General features: G+C 39.2%; 1 protein-coding gene across 5 annotated transcripts in view; it reads right to left on the bottom strand.

Moving 5' to 3' along the window:
- Positions 1-16,961, bottom strand: part of CTNNA2 (catenin alpha 2) — a 492,427-nt gene that overhangs the window by 378,306 nt on the left and 97,160 nt on the right. For all 5 annotated transcript variants that reach the window (XM_027691274.1, XM_027691275.1, XM_027691276.1 and 2 more), the window contains one exon: positions 15,730-15,925. In XM_027691274.1, the coding sequence (XP_027547075.1) occupies positions 15,730-15,925 (196 nt within the window). The remainder of the gene's footprint in view (positions 1-15,729; positions 15,926-16,961) is intronic.

Here is a 16,961-nt window from a genome sequence, read left to right as displayed (position 1 = left end):
GTTCCTGCACCTGAGCAATGGCTAAAAGATGTGTCCACTGTTATTATTTGGCTTCTGGGATCTCATCAGCTTGAGAAGGTTCAAACCTACCGCTCCCGTCTCACAGCATATGATCAAACCACTTCCCCTGCCCTGAGGGGATTTAACTGGGGGACCTACTCTCTCTCTCCTTCCTTGAGTGGAAGTGCAAGAGGAAATTTCATAATAGTCACTTTCTAATAATAAAGTTACAGTACCTAGAAATGGAGTCTTTTAGACCTGATTCTCAAAAAAAAAACCTTTTCCCTCAGATTTTCAAAATAAAATGTTGTTTTATTTTGGATATTAAATTCGGGCACTCATAGAACAGCAATTAAAGATGTCTTTGCATGTATTTCACCAGAATCACATGCACATAAAAGTCACCTGGTAGCCTGGGTAAGGTAGCTCGTGTGCTACAAAAGACTGCTTCCAAAAAAATCAACAGCTGATTGCAAAGGTCACCAAAAAAAGGCTACTGGAACTTTGGGACTCATAAGCAGACTTACAGGTAAACACCTACCTATAAAGCAAACAATGAACTAAGGCTTTTTTAATGGTTAATACACAGAGGAAATGTCATTTTTCCAAAGCCTTGAAGTGTTTATTAAAATAGAGATAGAAGACAGGCACAAAGCAGCAATGAAGAGAACGGCAATCATCAGCAGGGGATGCTGACAATACTCCAAACACCTGGAAATAATTAGTGGAACAATGACAAATTGATTGGCTGCACCACTCCTGAGCAGTTCTCAGATGGAAGAAATTAATAAAGCTGTGGTCTAATTAATCAATCTCTTTTAGATTTTGGGTTTTGTTCAACACGTCCGAGATTAAAAAGATGCGACAACTGATCCGTGATCTAATTAAAGTATTTTAGAGTGTTCTCCTTGTAATTAGAGCAAAAGCATTGTTATGAAACCATTCTAGATTATAATAGTATATAGACACAAACTGAGTTGCATATTCCATATTGAACAGTGATGATGACACTAAATGATGATATGAAAGATCTGAATAACCCATAATTGCTAATAGGGCATATTAAAATATAAGCAGGTTTTTCGTCCTTCCTTCATGGATGCTGTCTCATTATTCAAGCAAACAAAAGCAAACCCTTCAGGATACAAAGATCTCAAATTTTATCCCATTTGGACTTGTCTAGAAATTCACAGAGCAGCTGAGTTCACATGTCAACACTCAGGTTTCTGGTTTGGGAATAATTAACTAAATCTGGTCTGGGGTGGTTGGTTTCCCACTGTCTATATCCCCCCTACCTTAATAATCATATTGATTATTTACCCCATCTCTTAAAAACAACGTTTTGTTTACAACACTTTAAAATCCGTTCTCACAACTGAAAACAGTTAATTTCAATACTACCCCCTATTTGGCATTGTTAAAATGTGGGAAGTAATTTCTATTTTCATCCTATATACTTAATAGATATAAACATGCATTAAAAGTTCTATTCAGAATTCCAAAAGCTTCACACCAATGGCTGCTAAATCTTCACCTCCCTTTTCCCTGATACTTTTCTTCTACATCTTTACTGCCATGTCCCCTAAACCCACTTCCCCTTTCACTTGCAGCTGGGATTTGGTTCTCCATCTGTGGGAGAATGACCACTGTTCTCATCACATTAATGGATTTCAAGGCCAGAAAAGGCCTTCTATGATGGAGCCTGATCTTTTCCCATCACATTCCAGGTCCTGAAGCTGTGTCTCTCTGGAACTGATTGTACAGATGATCTAGTTCACTTAAATTTGATGCACTTTACGTTTGACATTTAGATGGAGCGATGGAAGATGAGTCACTCTGCATTTTAAAGCACAGTGGATATCCTTAAATCTAATATGTATTTTAGATTCAATGTCCTTTTTTTAGATCCAACAGCACACCATATCATTCACTTCCTACATTATTAAAATATGTCATTTTAATTAACCCAACTAATTCTTTCCTAAGGGAAGGTAAAATAGCAAGAATACAGAACTTCAAGATACTTAATACAGAACTTTAAGATATTTAGCCACATATCTATGACAATTGAAGATAATTATCCCACGAATGTTACATTTTAGAAAGAATTTTTCAAATTAATAGCCAGATTAATGGTGCATTTGAGACATTAATGATGCACTTAAGTACAATGAAACAATTTAATTTCAATTCAAAAGTAAATTGTTTGGGATGAATTAACATTTTAATCCCACTTTGTCTGCAGCCCTCAGCTACTCTATGGTAGCTGCAGAACTGCAACAAGAACATTCAAAATTGTTAAAATAGTTCATCACCTAAACAAGACACTACAGTAAAAAAGTGTTAGGGAAAGTTGCCAATTTTTTGGTGAACTGTGCATGGTAAATTTATTAAAATCATTATTATAAAACAGGACTGAAATGAATGACAGAGAAAAATCTGTGAGCCCTAGTGATTAAAGTCTTGAATTTAATCATTTAATTGGTTTCTGCACAACAATGTATTCATATAAAGAAAATTGTGATTAATAAATATGATTGAACTGTACCAGGTATAGAAAGGAAGAACATTTGAAAAGCACACACAACTTTCTTACAGAAGCACTCCAAGAAAACAAGTGTGGCACTCAGATTCCATCATTCTGGATCTCACTTCCATTCTGGGGCCTGAAGGGGCTGACAAATACTGTACAGCCAAGCAAATTCCAGGGTACATTCCATCTATGCCCAAGGCACTGTGAACTAAGCTCAAAATCATAATTAGAATCAGTTCCATCACTTTCTTTTATCACACTAATAAAAAATACCCAATGAAGAGTTCAGTTGAAATTGATACTTTTTGAGATAAACTTCAGTTCAAAGGGTTGATATTTTCCAGCAAGATGTATTTTCATAATAAAATAAAATTAAAAAAATCCCAATGATCTGTGAAAACAGGGAGCAGCAAACTGCCAACAGGAATAATAAACTCATGGGAAGGATTGATAATGAGATTGATCAACCCAGTGGATTATCAGCTCTCTGGTTGTTTTAAGGGTCAGTTTTGTATCCCTGCTAATTTATGCTTTTCCTTACACTTAGATCCTGTCTCTGAATGCCTTGACAGGAGCAGTAAGAGCAGCAGGGACCACCTGGCTCTGAACAGAGCACATTTCCAAGCCCCACTGCAACCTGGATTAATATGTCAACAGGTATTCCTGACTGTTGATCACCCTGTTCTGAAGAGCCCAAGGTAAAGGAAATGGGCAGATCCTGAAAAATATACAGGCATATGGCATATCCTTAACATTACTGTTAAAAATCTGGGGAACAAACATGGCTAAAAGTAAATAAAGAGCTCTCCTGTGTGGGATTAAGAGAATGGGCACATTCATGTTGAAAAATTTAGGGGTTTGTGGCCAAGGCAGAAAAATAACAGCAGGAAAAATTTAAATAGAAAAATGGGAAAAGATACTCCAGTATGACAGAGAATGAGAAAGGAGAAAAGCAGACCAAGGAGAGTCATCAGCACAGAAAATGTCCGTGACACAGGCTTATGTTAAGAAAAAGATGAGAGAGAGACAACCGAAAATACAAGGGGAGCATTTGAAGGTTTACCTGGAGCAAGAGATAGAAGGTACAATAACGCTTTTAAAGAATTAAGTTATTTTATTTCTACTATTTGCTCACATAATCTGCACACACCTATATTTGAGACCCAATGCAGTCATTTTTACACCACAAAAGAACACGTCAAGGATTTCTGAAATCGTGCTCGAACCATCAGTCTACATGACAACGAAGTTAATCCTTCCAAAATTAAATTTAAAATTAAATTTAAATTAAGTTTAAATTAATTAAATTTAAAAAATTAATTTTAGAAGACTATAGCAATTTTTCACCAAATCTTGACTTGGCAAGATTTTAATAACCTAACACTTTATTCCCAGTTTCACTGGGAGTTCACATACACATGTATTGACATTGAAGGAAGGCTGAGGAGAATCAGGGCTGCATGTGGCTCTGAGAAACCTGGTCTAGTGGAAGGTTTTGGAACCATATGACCTTTAAGGTCCCTTCCAACCCACCCCCTTCTGTGATTCCATGATCTCCATCCTTTACAGGTGCAGGGGGAAACAGAGTCACAAAGGATGAGGAAAAGGCTGAGGCACTTAATGCCTTCTTTGCCTCAGTCTCCCATAGTGAGACCAGCTGTCCTGCAGGTACCCAGCTCTGAGCTGAAGGACAGGGATGGGGATCATTATGAAGTCCCCAAACTGGCCCTCCTCCTGTTGCTAATGTATTTACAAAAAAGTTCTTTATTGTTTTTTCTGGTAGTATCCAGGTTAAGTTCTAGTTGGGCTCTGGCCCTTCTAATATTCTCCCTGCATGCCCTCAAAACATCCCTGCAGGCCCCTGAGCTGGCTGTCCCTTCTCACAAAGGTCATAAAGTCTTCTTTTTTTCCTGAGTTCCAGTCAAACTCTCTGTTCATGTCAACAATACTTAAATAAATAAAATAAAGGGCAATTTAGAACAACAAGGTCCAGAGAAAGCAGGTAAAAGGGAGTAGGGGTTATATATTTCGGGAAGAAAAAACATATGTATTTCCTAACATATTGTAGAAAACATGTAATAGGAACAGAGGTTAAAAACTGACTTATCTATAACCAAAAAACACCAAGAAAAAAAAGAAAAAAGCCAAGCACAGCTCTGAAAGTCAATTAGAACAATTACGGACAAATGAGATTTGCAAACATCCCAAATCCAAATCAGTGGAGAGTCTAGATTTTCATTTTTAGTAGATATAAAAATAATTCTACATTCCATGGGCACTTCAGAACAGGCTCCTTTTCCCATTTTCATATATAAACAGCAGCCAGAATATCTCACAGATCTGAAGTTTAAAAATAATTTTTCTTTGATAAAGGGATTAAAACAGAGAGAACAAGATAGCTGGAGATCAGAATACTGTAATTTGACACTTCTCAGAGGAAAGCAGCAACTGCTGTTTGATTATAACATTCTATATTCCCTCACTCTGCAAAGTATTACTGGCCTTTGTAGTATGTGAAAAATGTACTTCAGACACAGACGTGTTCCAAATGGTAAATGGAAAGGCAATAAATTAAAGCCTTTTATATATTGACTAAGCATGTTTTAGGATTCTGATATTAGGAGGCGTATTTCAAATTTTCATGCTGTCACTTTCAATACTTCTCTCATCAACAACCACTTTCTGAAACCATATCCAAAATTAAAGCCTAATCTGTATGGGAGAATGAAGCTCTTATACAGCTTTTGAAGTTGGATGAGTGCCATGGAAAATGCAGCCCAAAATAAAGAACACAGAACAAAACATACTGTAGGCAAATAGGAGAGCAGAGGAGGGGGCAAGGAAGACTCCCAGATAAAGTTTAGTGCTCCAAGGACTGCTTATATCTTTCCCATTAAATGTCACTGGGTATCCATAGAATCATGGGATGGTTTAGGTTGGAAGGGACCTTAATGACCATCCAGATTCAACCCCTCCCATGGGCAGGGACACCTTCCACTATTCCAGGTTGCTCCAAGCCCCGTCCCTGGCCTTGGACACTTCCAGGGTTGGGGCAGTCACAGCTTCTCTGGGCAACCTCTACCAGGGCCTCACCACCCTCACAGGGAAGAATTTCTTCCTAATGTTTAAATCTAACCTGTCCTCCTTCACCTTAAGGCCATTCCCCCTAGTAAATAATCACAGATAATCTTGGTACAATGGATCAGAACCCAAGGTTCGCCCATCTGAGATGAATCACAGCAGTACTTAGTATTCCATTCTGATCACAGAAAACCTCACCTTGTTAAACTGAAAAGATATTTTACCACTTCCTTTACAAAACTTACTTAGAATTTTTTTTTTACTAAGTTTGTTAGTAACTGGTTGTTTTGGGGGTTTTTTTGTGTGTAATCATCACAGTATCACTTGACATTTCCTGGTAAGTTTTCGAAAGACTGAAAATCCATCATTCAGCCCAGCAAGGGGGGAAGGACTGGAGAGGTGGAGACAACAGAAAAAAACACAACGGTACTGGTGCAGAAAGAAACCTGTCTTTCCCTTTTGGCTTGGTAACATATTGTCCACCAGCTCTTCATTTGGTGGCGACAGCACCAAGCCTGACAGAGTTCAGGGAGCACTTGGACAACACTCTCAGGTACCTGGTGGGATTCTGTGGGGTGTCCTGTGCAGGGCCAGGAGCTGCACTCCATGATCCTTGTGGGTCTCTTCCAACTCAGGATATTCTGATTTTAATCTGACTGAAACATGAAGCAATGACCAAATCTCAAGCCCACCTCCTTGACTTTCTCCCTTCAAAAAACTACTTCCCAGTTTAAATATCCAAGACAAAGCCCCTGCACTGCTCCAGATCTCCCACCAGTTTCTCTATCCATCACTGCATTAGACAGCAGGTGACACTCTCAGCACCTTTGCTCTGTTAAAAACTGCCCTCACTGGTGATGGAAGTTTAAGGGGACACCCACACAGGATCATCTGAGGTCGCTTCACTGCCAAGCAAAAAGGAATCTCCTTCCAAATCCTTTCGATCCGGTGGACTAAAACAACTGATTTTCCACTTCAAAAGATGAATCAAACTTTTCCTTTTCTTTCATTCTTTTTTTTTTTAATGTTGAATTGAAGGAAAATAATTTCAGTTCAGAATTTCTGCCCAACGAACGGACAGTGATTTCATTTCCAGATCTCAGCTGGAATCCAGGTGATGTTTCACCAGCACAGAAATCAGAACAGCTTCAAAAGGAGAGGCTGAGATGCTCTATAGTTTCACAGTGACTGTTCTTCTGAGGGGTCAGAGCCTTCAATTCAAATCTCTACATCGAATTACGCGGAGGGGGCACTTAAATACACATTCTATGAATGCCAGAAAATCTTCCTGCAGAACACTGCTCATGGTTATCTCAAACTTAATTGAAAAGGATGCACATTAAGTGCTGTTGGGGATTACTCACTGTGAATCAAGTCTACCCAGTTTTGGAATTCCTGCTGGAAGACAGAACAGGGGAAGACAACTGCCTGTGGTGCCTCTTCCAATCCGTAAGACCCTGGTTTATTTTATTTTTTATTTCAATCCTAGTGAGACTATTTTCCAAATTTGACCTGAATTCAGAAATTTCATGCATACTAATATTGCACTGGGATGGGTGGTGGAGTTAAATATTTACTGCAAAATATGGCCTAGTTACAATCCCTTGAGAGGTTGTTTTTTTTTTTTAAACCACACTGCATTTCTGCAATCCTTTCTTAAATAAAACTTTTCTTAACAGCAAAATTGCTTCTAAAAAAACATAAATAATAATTTGAGAATCTGAGTTTAGAACTCAAGCCAAACATTTCTGGAAGGCACACTATTTCTATAACTTGCAATTTAAAGTATAATTTAATTTTTGACAACTGTCAGAAGTTGACATTTCAAAGCAAATTTATTATTCCCTTATATAAAGCCATGATAGTGACAAAATCTTCAAGAAAGACAATATAAATATAGTATAGAAAAAGAAAAATCACCACATATATTAATTTATATTATTTTTTCAAACATATATCACTGCTTTTGTAAAATCTGCCTCAAACTGTCACGTTTAGGCAATATATCAAACACCAACTACCCTTTATAACAAACATACCTCGGAGATATAAGTCACTTTCATAAATTTAAACTCACATGAACTTAAACAAAACATTACAAAGTGAAATGAATATTAGAAAAGCTCCAGCCGAGGCTGGAACAGAAGTAAATCTTTTGGAAATGGTGCAGAGAATAAGCACAGTTGGCTTTAGCAAGAACCAGTATCATCATCAGTTCAAGACCTCCCCAACAGCCTAAACCATGAAAATCATAAAATCATGGAATGGTTTGGATTGGAAGGGACCTTAAGGACCATCTAGTTCCAACTCCTGCCTTGGGCAGGGACACCTGTATGCATTTCATTTTTCTCTGTTTTCAGCTTCCTCCTTAAGGATACAAGATTCATTATGGGATGATGCAGGGGAAGATCATTTTAGGATCGCACAAAACTTGTAATGGGATGTTTAGAGGAGAAACCAAAAATGGGTAAAAGGAAGGACCGAGATGATTTGGAGAGGAACAAGCACGGAAAAGTGGAGGCATAGGAGGGTAAAAGGGGCCAGCTGTGAGTGAAGAGATTGCTGGTCAGTGCACTTGTCTGGCCAGATTCCTGATCCCCAGCTGCTGGACAGACCATGGCATGTGGAGATCAACTCAAACATTTGCTTCCATGTGCTTGTGGGTGTGTTTTGGGCAGTGGGGCAACTGGGGAGACCAGGATCCAGGGGTCAGCTATGGGACAGAGTGAGAAGCTAAACCCAGCTACTGAAAGGATCCGCATTATACATACAAATATAGGCATTTTACACCTACAGATGTTAAACTGTTTCACAGAAAGATGGAGAGGTTTGGGTTAGAAGGGACCTGCAATGAGCAGGGACATCTTCAACCAGACCAGGTTGTTCAGACCCTGACGGAGCATCCACGCTCTCTTTGGGCAAACAGTTCCTGTGTCTCACAGAGTCATGGAAAAGTGAGTTCTCAGTGCCTGATGTGTGTGGTCAGTCATGTATATACACACATATATATACATATACATATATGTAAAAATGGAAGCGTTCTAGGAGACGCAGGTGGTGGCAGGAGATGACCCATGATTCAGATCCGTATAAGAGAGTAGACAGCACTATGGCTCTGTAAACACTGATCTTTGTAGTTTTCAAGTGTTTATTTCACCATACTCTTTTATGAAGCTTTCCAAAAGCACTATATGCCTTTGCTAACCTGTTGTCTATCTCCCCATCAATTTTACCACCCGAGGAGATGAGGCTGCCTAGGTAATTAAACTGCTGGACTGATTTGAGCTCTGATTCACCAGTGGTGATGTGGGGATGATGGGGGACTTTCTGAGGTGCAGGTTGATAGAAGACTTCTGTCTTCTTTAAGCTGACTTCCAGCCCAAAGAGCTCAGCAGCCTCAGCAAAGCAGGATGTTAAACGCTGCCGAGCTACTTCAACGCTGCCTCCATACAATCCTAAACATCCACTGGTCAGATTATGTGACCAATACATCTGTTCTTGAACAGGCAGCAATCACAAGTATTGAGGCCATGCTACTGAGAATGCAGCTGCGATGGGCAGGGCACATCTCCAGGATGAAGGACCAACCACCGCCTCCCCAAGATCCTGCTTTATGGTGAACTTGCCACTGGCTGCCGCAAGAGAGGAGCACCGAAGAAAAGATACAAGGACTCCCTGAAACAACATCTCAGCCTCGGGCATATTGATCACCATAACTGGTCTACTCTGGCCTCCAATCGGGAGGCCTGGAGACAGACCATTTATAACGCTGCTGATGCTTTTGAGAAAGCACACAGGATCACTCCTGAGGAGAAAAGGCAACACAGAAAGAATCATATCCTGCTGATATCATCCAAGGAGTTCTTCTGCTGTGCCTTTTGCAACCGGACGTGTCTATCTCGCATTGGCCTCTTTAGCCACCAAAGCGCTTGTAACAAACGTGGGTAGAGCCCTCCCCAAATTTTCATTCGCGAAGCCCAGCCATGATGATGATGATATGTAAAAATGTATGAGCCGTGTATGTGTGTGTGTGCATGTGCTTCTTGGGAATATATGATCAGTCTCTTTACTGCTTGGAACTGGGGCCATGGAGCTGCAGCAGCCTCACTGCTGGATTTGGGAACCCCTGGCACTACTTATCTGTGCAACAGCTCTTTGAGATGCTCTACACCATCTGCTTTTTCATCACAAGTGTTTTAAATCATTTCAGAAAAGGCATTTTAATGTCTTTCTGCAGCTAAATTCTCTGAGAGCTGAAAGATAATTAATGGATCGAAAGGAGTCTGGAGGAGCCAGCATTGGAGTATTTGCATGGAATGACATTTAACGTGCCAGATTCCTGAGGAGGAGCACTGCAAAGGTGAATAACAACTGAAGTCACTTCCACACCTAACAAGCAATTCAAAATAGATTATGAGTATTTTTTAATAACAAGGCAGAGTTTTACTAAGGTCAAAAAAAGAGAATATCTTATTGTACACACAGGTTCTTTTACAGGGCAGACCAAGAGTCATTGCCCCATCAGGCAGGACCAACCACAAGCCTCATTTCATCTTTCAGAATGGAGAGAAGTTCTAGTTTGTCTCAAATAACTGCTTCCCAGTAATTTCTTTCCACACAGACACACTTTCTCCTCTACCAAGAACTAGCAGACACTAACTTCTATTAGCAAAAAAAATGTGAAGTTCTCATATAGTTCAGTGAAAAGTTTTATAAATAAACATAGGGAGAACATACATTTAAGTGAAAAGATATGGTTTTTGTTCCTAAAAATTATTTTCTATATTCTAGAGGAAAAATTCTAAATTCTCTAGATTTCTCTAGCACCCAACCCAGGTAAGAAACAATAGCTCAGGTCATGCAGACAAAATCTAAGTGATAAAATATTAATATCAGATTCTTTTGAATTATTTTTAAGGGATCCGTTATTGCTCCTTCATACTTGCTAGATTCAACCCAAGTATATTACAGTTCTTTCATTCAACTGGGGATAACAGCCAGAAAGAGTCGGAAAAAAATATCAAAAAATCCCTGAAATAATCAGTGCTCAGTAAGAGATACCATCACAAATCTTCAGTTGTAGATCAACCTTTCAGTTTGAGTCCAGTCACAGGGACTCAGAGTTGAAAATGTGCAGAAATCAGACAATACTTCATCGTTTGTTTCTCTATAAAAAGAATTTCTTCCTTTCCCACCTCAAGTGAGAGTTGTATTTTTACAAGTCTTTTAAGGCTTCTACAGAAACACCCTCATGAAGTAATTTGACTTCTGTATCTTTTATAAACCAGAAAAAATGCTGCAGGAGTAGCAGAGAGACAGAGAGGGCAAACCACAGCCATTAGCTGAATCCTTATTAACCAAGTGAACCACAGAGGAATGGATTATTTGTATTTTAAATGTTAAAACCAAACTATTCCAGGAAAGCTTTTAGATACTAATGGGGTCCAAACCTTTTTTTTTCCTCTGTTTTTTTTTTTTTTTTTTTTTTACAAATCAAAAGGACAGCAGAGAGAATAGATTGGGTAAGTCCTGGAAAGTCTGTGGGAGATGACTCTCCCAAGAAAGCAGATCTGAGAGCATAACATGCTATGTAAGAAGATGTTCATACCCTGGACTTAAATGTATGTAAGATAAAGGAAGGAAATCCAGTGGGAAAAGGGACAGAATAGACAAAACTAAGTACAATCAGAAAGATGGGCTAACAGAAGTGTGAAGGAGGTTCCCAGGGTCAGGGAGGGATTCAGAGAGGAGTGTGATCTGCTGGTAGAGAAAATAAGGACAACAAATAAGTTACATTAAGTTTGTAAGGTAAAGAGGGGGAAAAAACAACAAGGGAAAGACATTTTATTTTTAATTTTATTCTCTACTTTGCATTTCAAAACCATGACTGAACACGAGAGACAAGAAGGACCTCACGTGAAGACAGGACGAGGGTATGAGGAGGCAGAAGTGAGAAGGGTTAACAGGGAATATGAGACAGAGAGACACCATGAGACAGGGGAAATTCCAGAATTTCAAGGTAATTCCAAGTTGCAAGGAAGATAAAGTGAGTGTCTAATGACATGAAGATAGCAAAGAAAAGGAGAGGAAAGGAGTAGAGGAGAGTAGCAGGAACTCTTGCGAAACTGAGATGGCTGCACTTTTTTAATGCAGTTAAGAAAGAAAACTGAATTAATTAGAGGGCAGAAACCAAAAGTCCAAAGAGATTCTAAAGAAAGTGGAAAAGTTTTAAGGAAGGCAAAATCCCAGCAGGGATTTTATTCTTCAGTCAGGAAAGTCAAGACCTCCAGGCAGCGAGTGTTAAAGGCTTGGGATAACATGGAACTGCAAGGATGGGGGTTTGGGAAGGAACTGTTGGTCCAACAAGGCCTGACTGAAATGAAATGGTACAATCAGGAAAGGTCTCCTAAAATACAAACTGCCTGAACTGGGGTGATGTTTTCAGCCTCAAAAAAATATTGTGTATCACAAAACTGAGACAGTTTTATGTGAATGTACACGGCATTACAAGTATCAGTGCAGAATGTGCCCCTCTCCATGTCATAGTGCTGTCATTGAAATCACAAGAGCTCAAATGAACTTAAAATAGCAATAAAAATCATTCTAATAACAACCAGTTTCTCCCATATGTGTATTTTGGAGTCTGCTCCCACCACCTGAGACATGCAGATTCCCTGCTTTTCTCCCAAGGTCACTGAAGAAGTCAGGAGGGAAGAAGTAAGGAAGAAGACCTTTCATAGGATTTATTTTAAAATCAGCCTTTTAAAAGTTTTCAAAACTAGGTAACTAAAAGCATTGAAGCACTAAAAATATTATTTTTAGTGTGTTCCATCACAGAGAAAAAAATTGCCAAGAAAGTTTTGTGTCTCAGATGTTTCTCCACACTTTCAAGCTCACAGATACAGAGTACATGGATCATATTCTTTCTCTATAAAGTGCATAAATCTGCATGAACAAAAAATTAGGCCTACCTCAACTTTACAGTGCCTTCAAACACAAAAAACAGTTAGAGCTATTTTCTGTCCCTTGATTGAAGTACAAATTTCAAATTATGGTGTGAAGTTGTATTGACTGTGCTTGAAAAGCAAAAAGAAATTATAACACAACCACCAGCTGCTGGACTAAATCATGTTTTTAATGGATGTTTCAGCCATATGCCAGAAAACTTCCAGGAAAATTACATTAAAATCAGACAGTCACTAGCACATACCTACAAATAGACACTGGCAAAGTCATTTAACTGATAGAATAAATTTACATGAATATAATGTATTTCCTTGTCTTGCTTTCTGCAGCATCCCAGACTGTCTCTTAATAAATTTAATCAGACCTGAGCCTGATGGACCTGCAGTTCTTCATAGATTTTTGTGTCAATCAGAACCTGAATTTCTCCTCCACAGGGAATTTTCTCCTTCTCTAACAATCAATAAAAGACCAGTTGCATTAAGTCACCCACACTATGAGTGTAGCATGTATTGTACTTTTTATTCCTATGAGTTCTTCTTTACTTTCCTGCACTTTGTAGTTTCAGGGCTCATGGTCATACAATCATGGAGTGGTTTGGGTTGGAAGGGACCTTAAAGGTCACCTAGTTCCAACCTCAGAGTAAGAAGACATGAACAACAAATATCCACATTTCCCAGGTCTCATTTGTTCCCCCCTGGAAGATCTTTGGCACAACTCTGACAGCACCAGAACAAACACCCACACAGCAAAGCATTCCATGGCACAGCAATTGGATAATTTCACTTAGATGGTTTTGAACTATAAGGACAAAGTGTTCCTATTATGGACTCATTATGGGATACATAAATACACATAATTACACAGGGATGAACTTCAGGCACAAAATATTTTCATCCTGCTCTTTGTGTTTTTAGAACCCAACTCCGTAAATCAAAACTGTTGATCATCCTCCCACATTATTAAAGCGACAAGATCCTCAACACTACATATCCTTTGCATTCCCATTTATTCCAAAGTATTTTGCAAATGATACAGTGCATTTGTTCCACACCTATCAATGGAAAGCAAGTCTCCCTGGCAGGAATTGCTGCCTGCAGCAGAACAGAACAGCACACGGCAGCGCAGGGCAGGAAACGAGGAGCACCCCAGAGCCAGCTGTGACTGCTGGAGACATTTTTAGGTTGAGGATGTAATTATCCAAGCTGGAAACTTGCCAGGAAAATCAGCCAGCAAAACACAGCCTCGGTTCATTAATCCAGCTCTTTATGTCGCTGAGCCAAACGTGTCGTCTCCCACCCCAGCGGGGCCGGTCCCGTTCGCACAGCTCGTGGCTGCTGCTGATGGGGTTTGGTGTCTCCTGCTCTCCAAGCCACAGAATCGTGTTGAGCACACCCAAAGAAAAAAGCTGCTCCACTTTTCTGACAGGCTTTTTTCCCAGCCTGCAGTGTTGACAAAAGATGAATGTCTGTATTACTCCGTATAATACGGTTTAAGGTCTTTTTTTACCTCTCTGCGTCTCGCATTGTTGTTTGGGGTTTTTTAAAATATAGTTCAAAACCAAAGAGAATAAAAGTCTTGCTGTCAATTAAAAAGTCAGAAATTCAGTCTAGATAAGACACTGTGCAACAATTTAGGCTGATGACTCAGTAGGAGGCTCCTTGGGAGAAGCTGAGTCAGCACCACAGACCCAAAGGGAGTGTTATAAATTCAGAGAGAACGTGGGCACTCGTGTCAGCACTGAAGATGCTGAACTAGAATTTGGCATAACACAAAACAAGTAATGCAAGCAACAGGAAACTGAAGTAGGTGACAGTGAAAATTAATGCCAGAACAGCCAGGCATCAGCATTGAAATTCTACATTAAAAAAAACAAACAAAACCCCACCATCACAACAAACAAAACCCACCCCAAAAAAATAAATCAACACACCCCCCCTAGAATATTGAAATATCACTGTACATAGAGTATACAGCAAGTACTCAATTTGTTCAGATGTACTGGTAACTGAATATTTAAAAAAACCCAAACCACAGAGGAACAGGAAAACAGTAAAACCAAATATACATACAGCAGAGAGGAGGAAGAAACAGCCTCAGGACAGAACAGACTGGAATATTCACTAATCAGTGCTTATGTCCACAAAATTTTAACCCTGCCTGTTCATATGATCACTTCACTCCAATTTTCACAAGCTGAAAAAAACATGAGTTTTGGGGGACTAACTCACTGAAAATCAGTATTTTATGCCCAAGTCTTTTAGACTCCTTTTGAAATCCCAGTTGGAGGTGTGTCAGCCTTGTTCTAAAACCCAGGGCTGATGATACTGGCAGATGGTATCTTTATATTATAGGATTTACAATGGAATAAACCTGAAAGGTACTTAATTCTGCTGCAATAAAGATAATTAGAATCAAAGTCAATAAAATGTGTTTTCAATGTGTATTGAAAACACATTTTTCTCCTACCACACAGGTAAATTTGAAAGCATCTGATACACATTTTACCTTTTGAAGGAAAATTGTCAGACGATATCCATGATCTCAAGAACATTCATTTATCTTTCCACCAACACCCAGATAATAATTTATTTTAATATTGCTATTAGCTTCCTATTTTCAGATTTGGATAATTTTTTATATATTTCAATATATACTTGAAATCAAAAAGTACTTCTGTATTGCTACACTATTTGGTTGATAATTATTAGGATGCAAAAATCCTCATTCTACATTTGCACCCACAGGCTTTAAACCACTGCTCAGATTTAGCCAAGTGAAAAAACACATCAGTTTGTCACAGAGCAGACTAAAAACCAAGCTGAAAATGAAACAATAAGCTTTGGCACTGGGCAGCCTGGCTGCTAAGTTATATTTGAGGTCACTGTGTGGTGACAGAACAGCTAAAAGAGGAAAAAACCAAACCAAACACATTGTTTTAGCAAAGTCAGAACATTTTTTATACTTGTTCCTGTTCATTAAGGTATAGCTACTTTCATACTTATATACCATGAGGGTTTATATATGTATTTATATATGGGATATAAGTTTAATTAAATTATCAAAGCATCTGATGCATTTTTTTCAAAAGAAATCTTGAAAAGCACCAAACGAAGCTGTTGTCCCTTATTAAAGCCTTTTGTCCCACATACCTTGTTTTCGAACATCCTCCACAGCAGCAACCAGCTCCTCCTTGAGATCCTGGCTCTCCTTAGCAATCTGATCTCCTTTTTCCAAGAAGTTCTGAGTGGCCTGTTCCACTGAGGCAGCCAAAACATGAGCCTTCTTGGAGCGCCCTTTCTTCTTGCCAGATGGTCCCTTGTTGCTCGTGTTCACAAGTGTTGTTACCTTTGGGCAAGAAAAACAAGTTTTTGTCAGTTTGAGCGATTCTCCGACTGCTAATAGGATCACCTAATTCAATAACACCACCATTGTCTCTTCCCTGGAAGGGATGTAGTGGTCACATGTATCGAATAAATAAAATTTAAAAGTACGAGATCCAGCAGCACATCCCTCAAAAAAGGGTTTTCCCTTCAACCTCTCTTCAGTTTGGGCTGAACTAATCACAGTCAAGCAGCAAAAAGAAAAAGATAAGAAGCAGGTATGGCAGGGCAGTGGTGCTAAAGCATTGGTTTTGTCACTGTTTTTCATTTTTTAGAAATGAATAAGCTGATAAAATGGACACTGAACACACAGGGGTCAGAAACCACTCAGAAATCAACTGTCCCTTGAGATAAGCACTGCCAGGGATGTGGAAGTGGTGACAAAAACACCGTGGCTGTTTTCCAGGCATTAAGGTGTGAAGAGCTCCTGCTGCAAAGATTATTCAGGCTCAAACTCTTTGGATAAGTGTTGCTTTACCGTATTTCTAACATTTTGGGGTAAGACCACAGCAGACAGCGACATCCTGTCAGGATTTAAACAGAAGGAAAATCTGCTTCCTAAAGGAATTCCTCACTGAGCTGTCAGTAAACTGATTAGAAACTTAAAACCACAAAGCTTAACAACACAGCAGGGGGAGCACCACAGCTTTTGGCTGGACCAAGAAGGAACCCTGCAGGACTCCAGCAATGAAAGGCTGCCCTCTGTAAAACAGGAACACTGAACCGGGTATCATTGGGTGTTAAATGCATGAAAAAATAGCAATGGATCCATAATACTCAGGGATCCGATTCTCCCTACCCAGGATACAAATCAGGGCAGCTGAAGTGATGTACTGGTGTCCTAAGCCACACATTCACTGTAAGAATGAGGAAGAGGAAGTCTTTTGGTACTAGTGGTAGAAAAACCCATGGCATATTAGCTACTTTCCCATTTTTAAAAAGCCAATGACCGAGAGCTTCATAAAAATTGCATGAAAAAATGGGAAAAAAAAACCCAAACC

The sequence above is a fragment of the Neopelma chrysocephalum genome, unplaced genomic scaffold (assembly GCF_003984885.1).
Source record: "Neopelma chrysocephalum unplaced genomic scaffold, ASM398488v2 Primary Assembly neopelma1_83, whole genome shotgun sequence".
NCBI classification, from domain to species: Eukaryota; Metazoa; Chordata; class Aves; order Passeriformes; family Pipridae; genus Neopelma; species Neopelma chrysocephalum.
The sequence above is the reverse complement of the archived record's forward strand: the minus strand, read 5'-3'. Positions and strand labels throughout refer to the sequence as shown.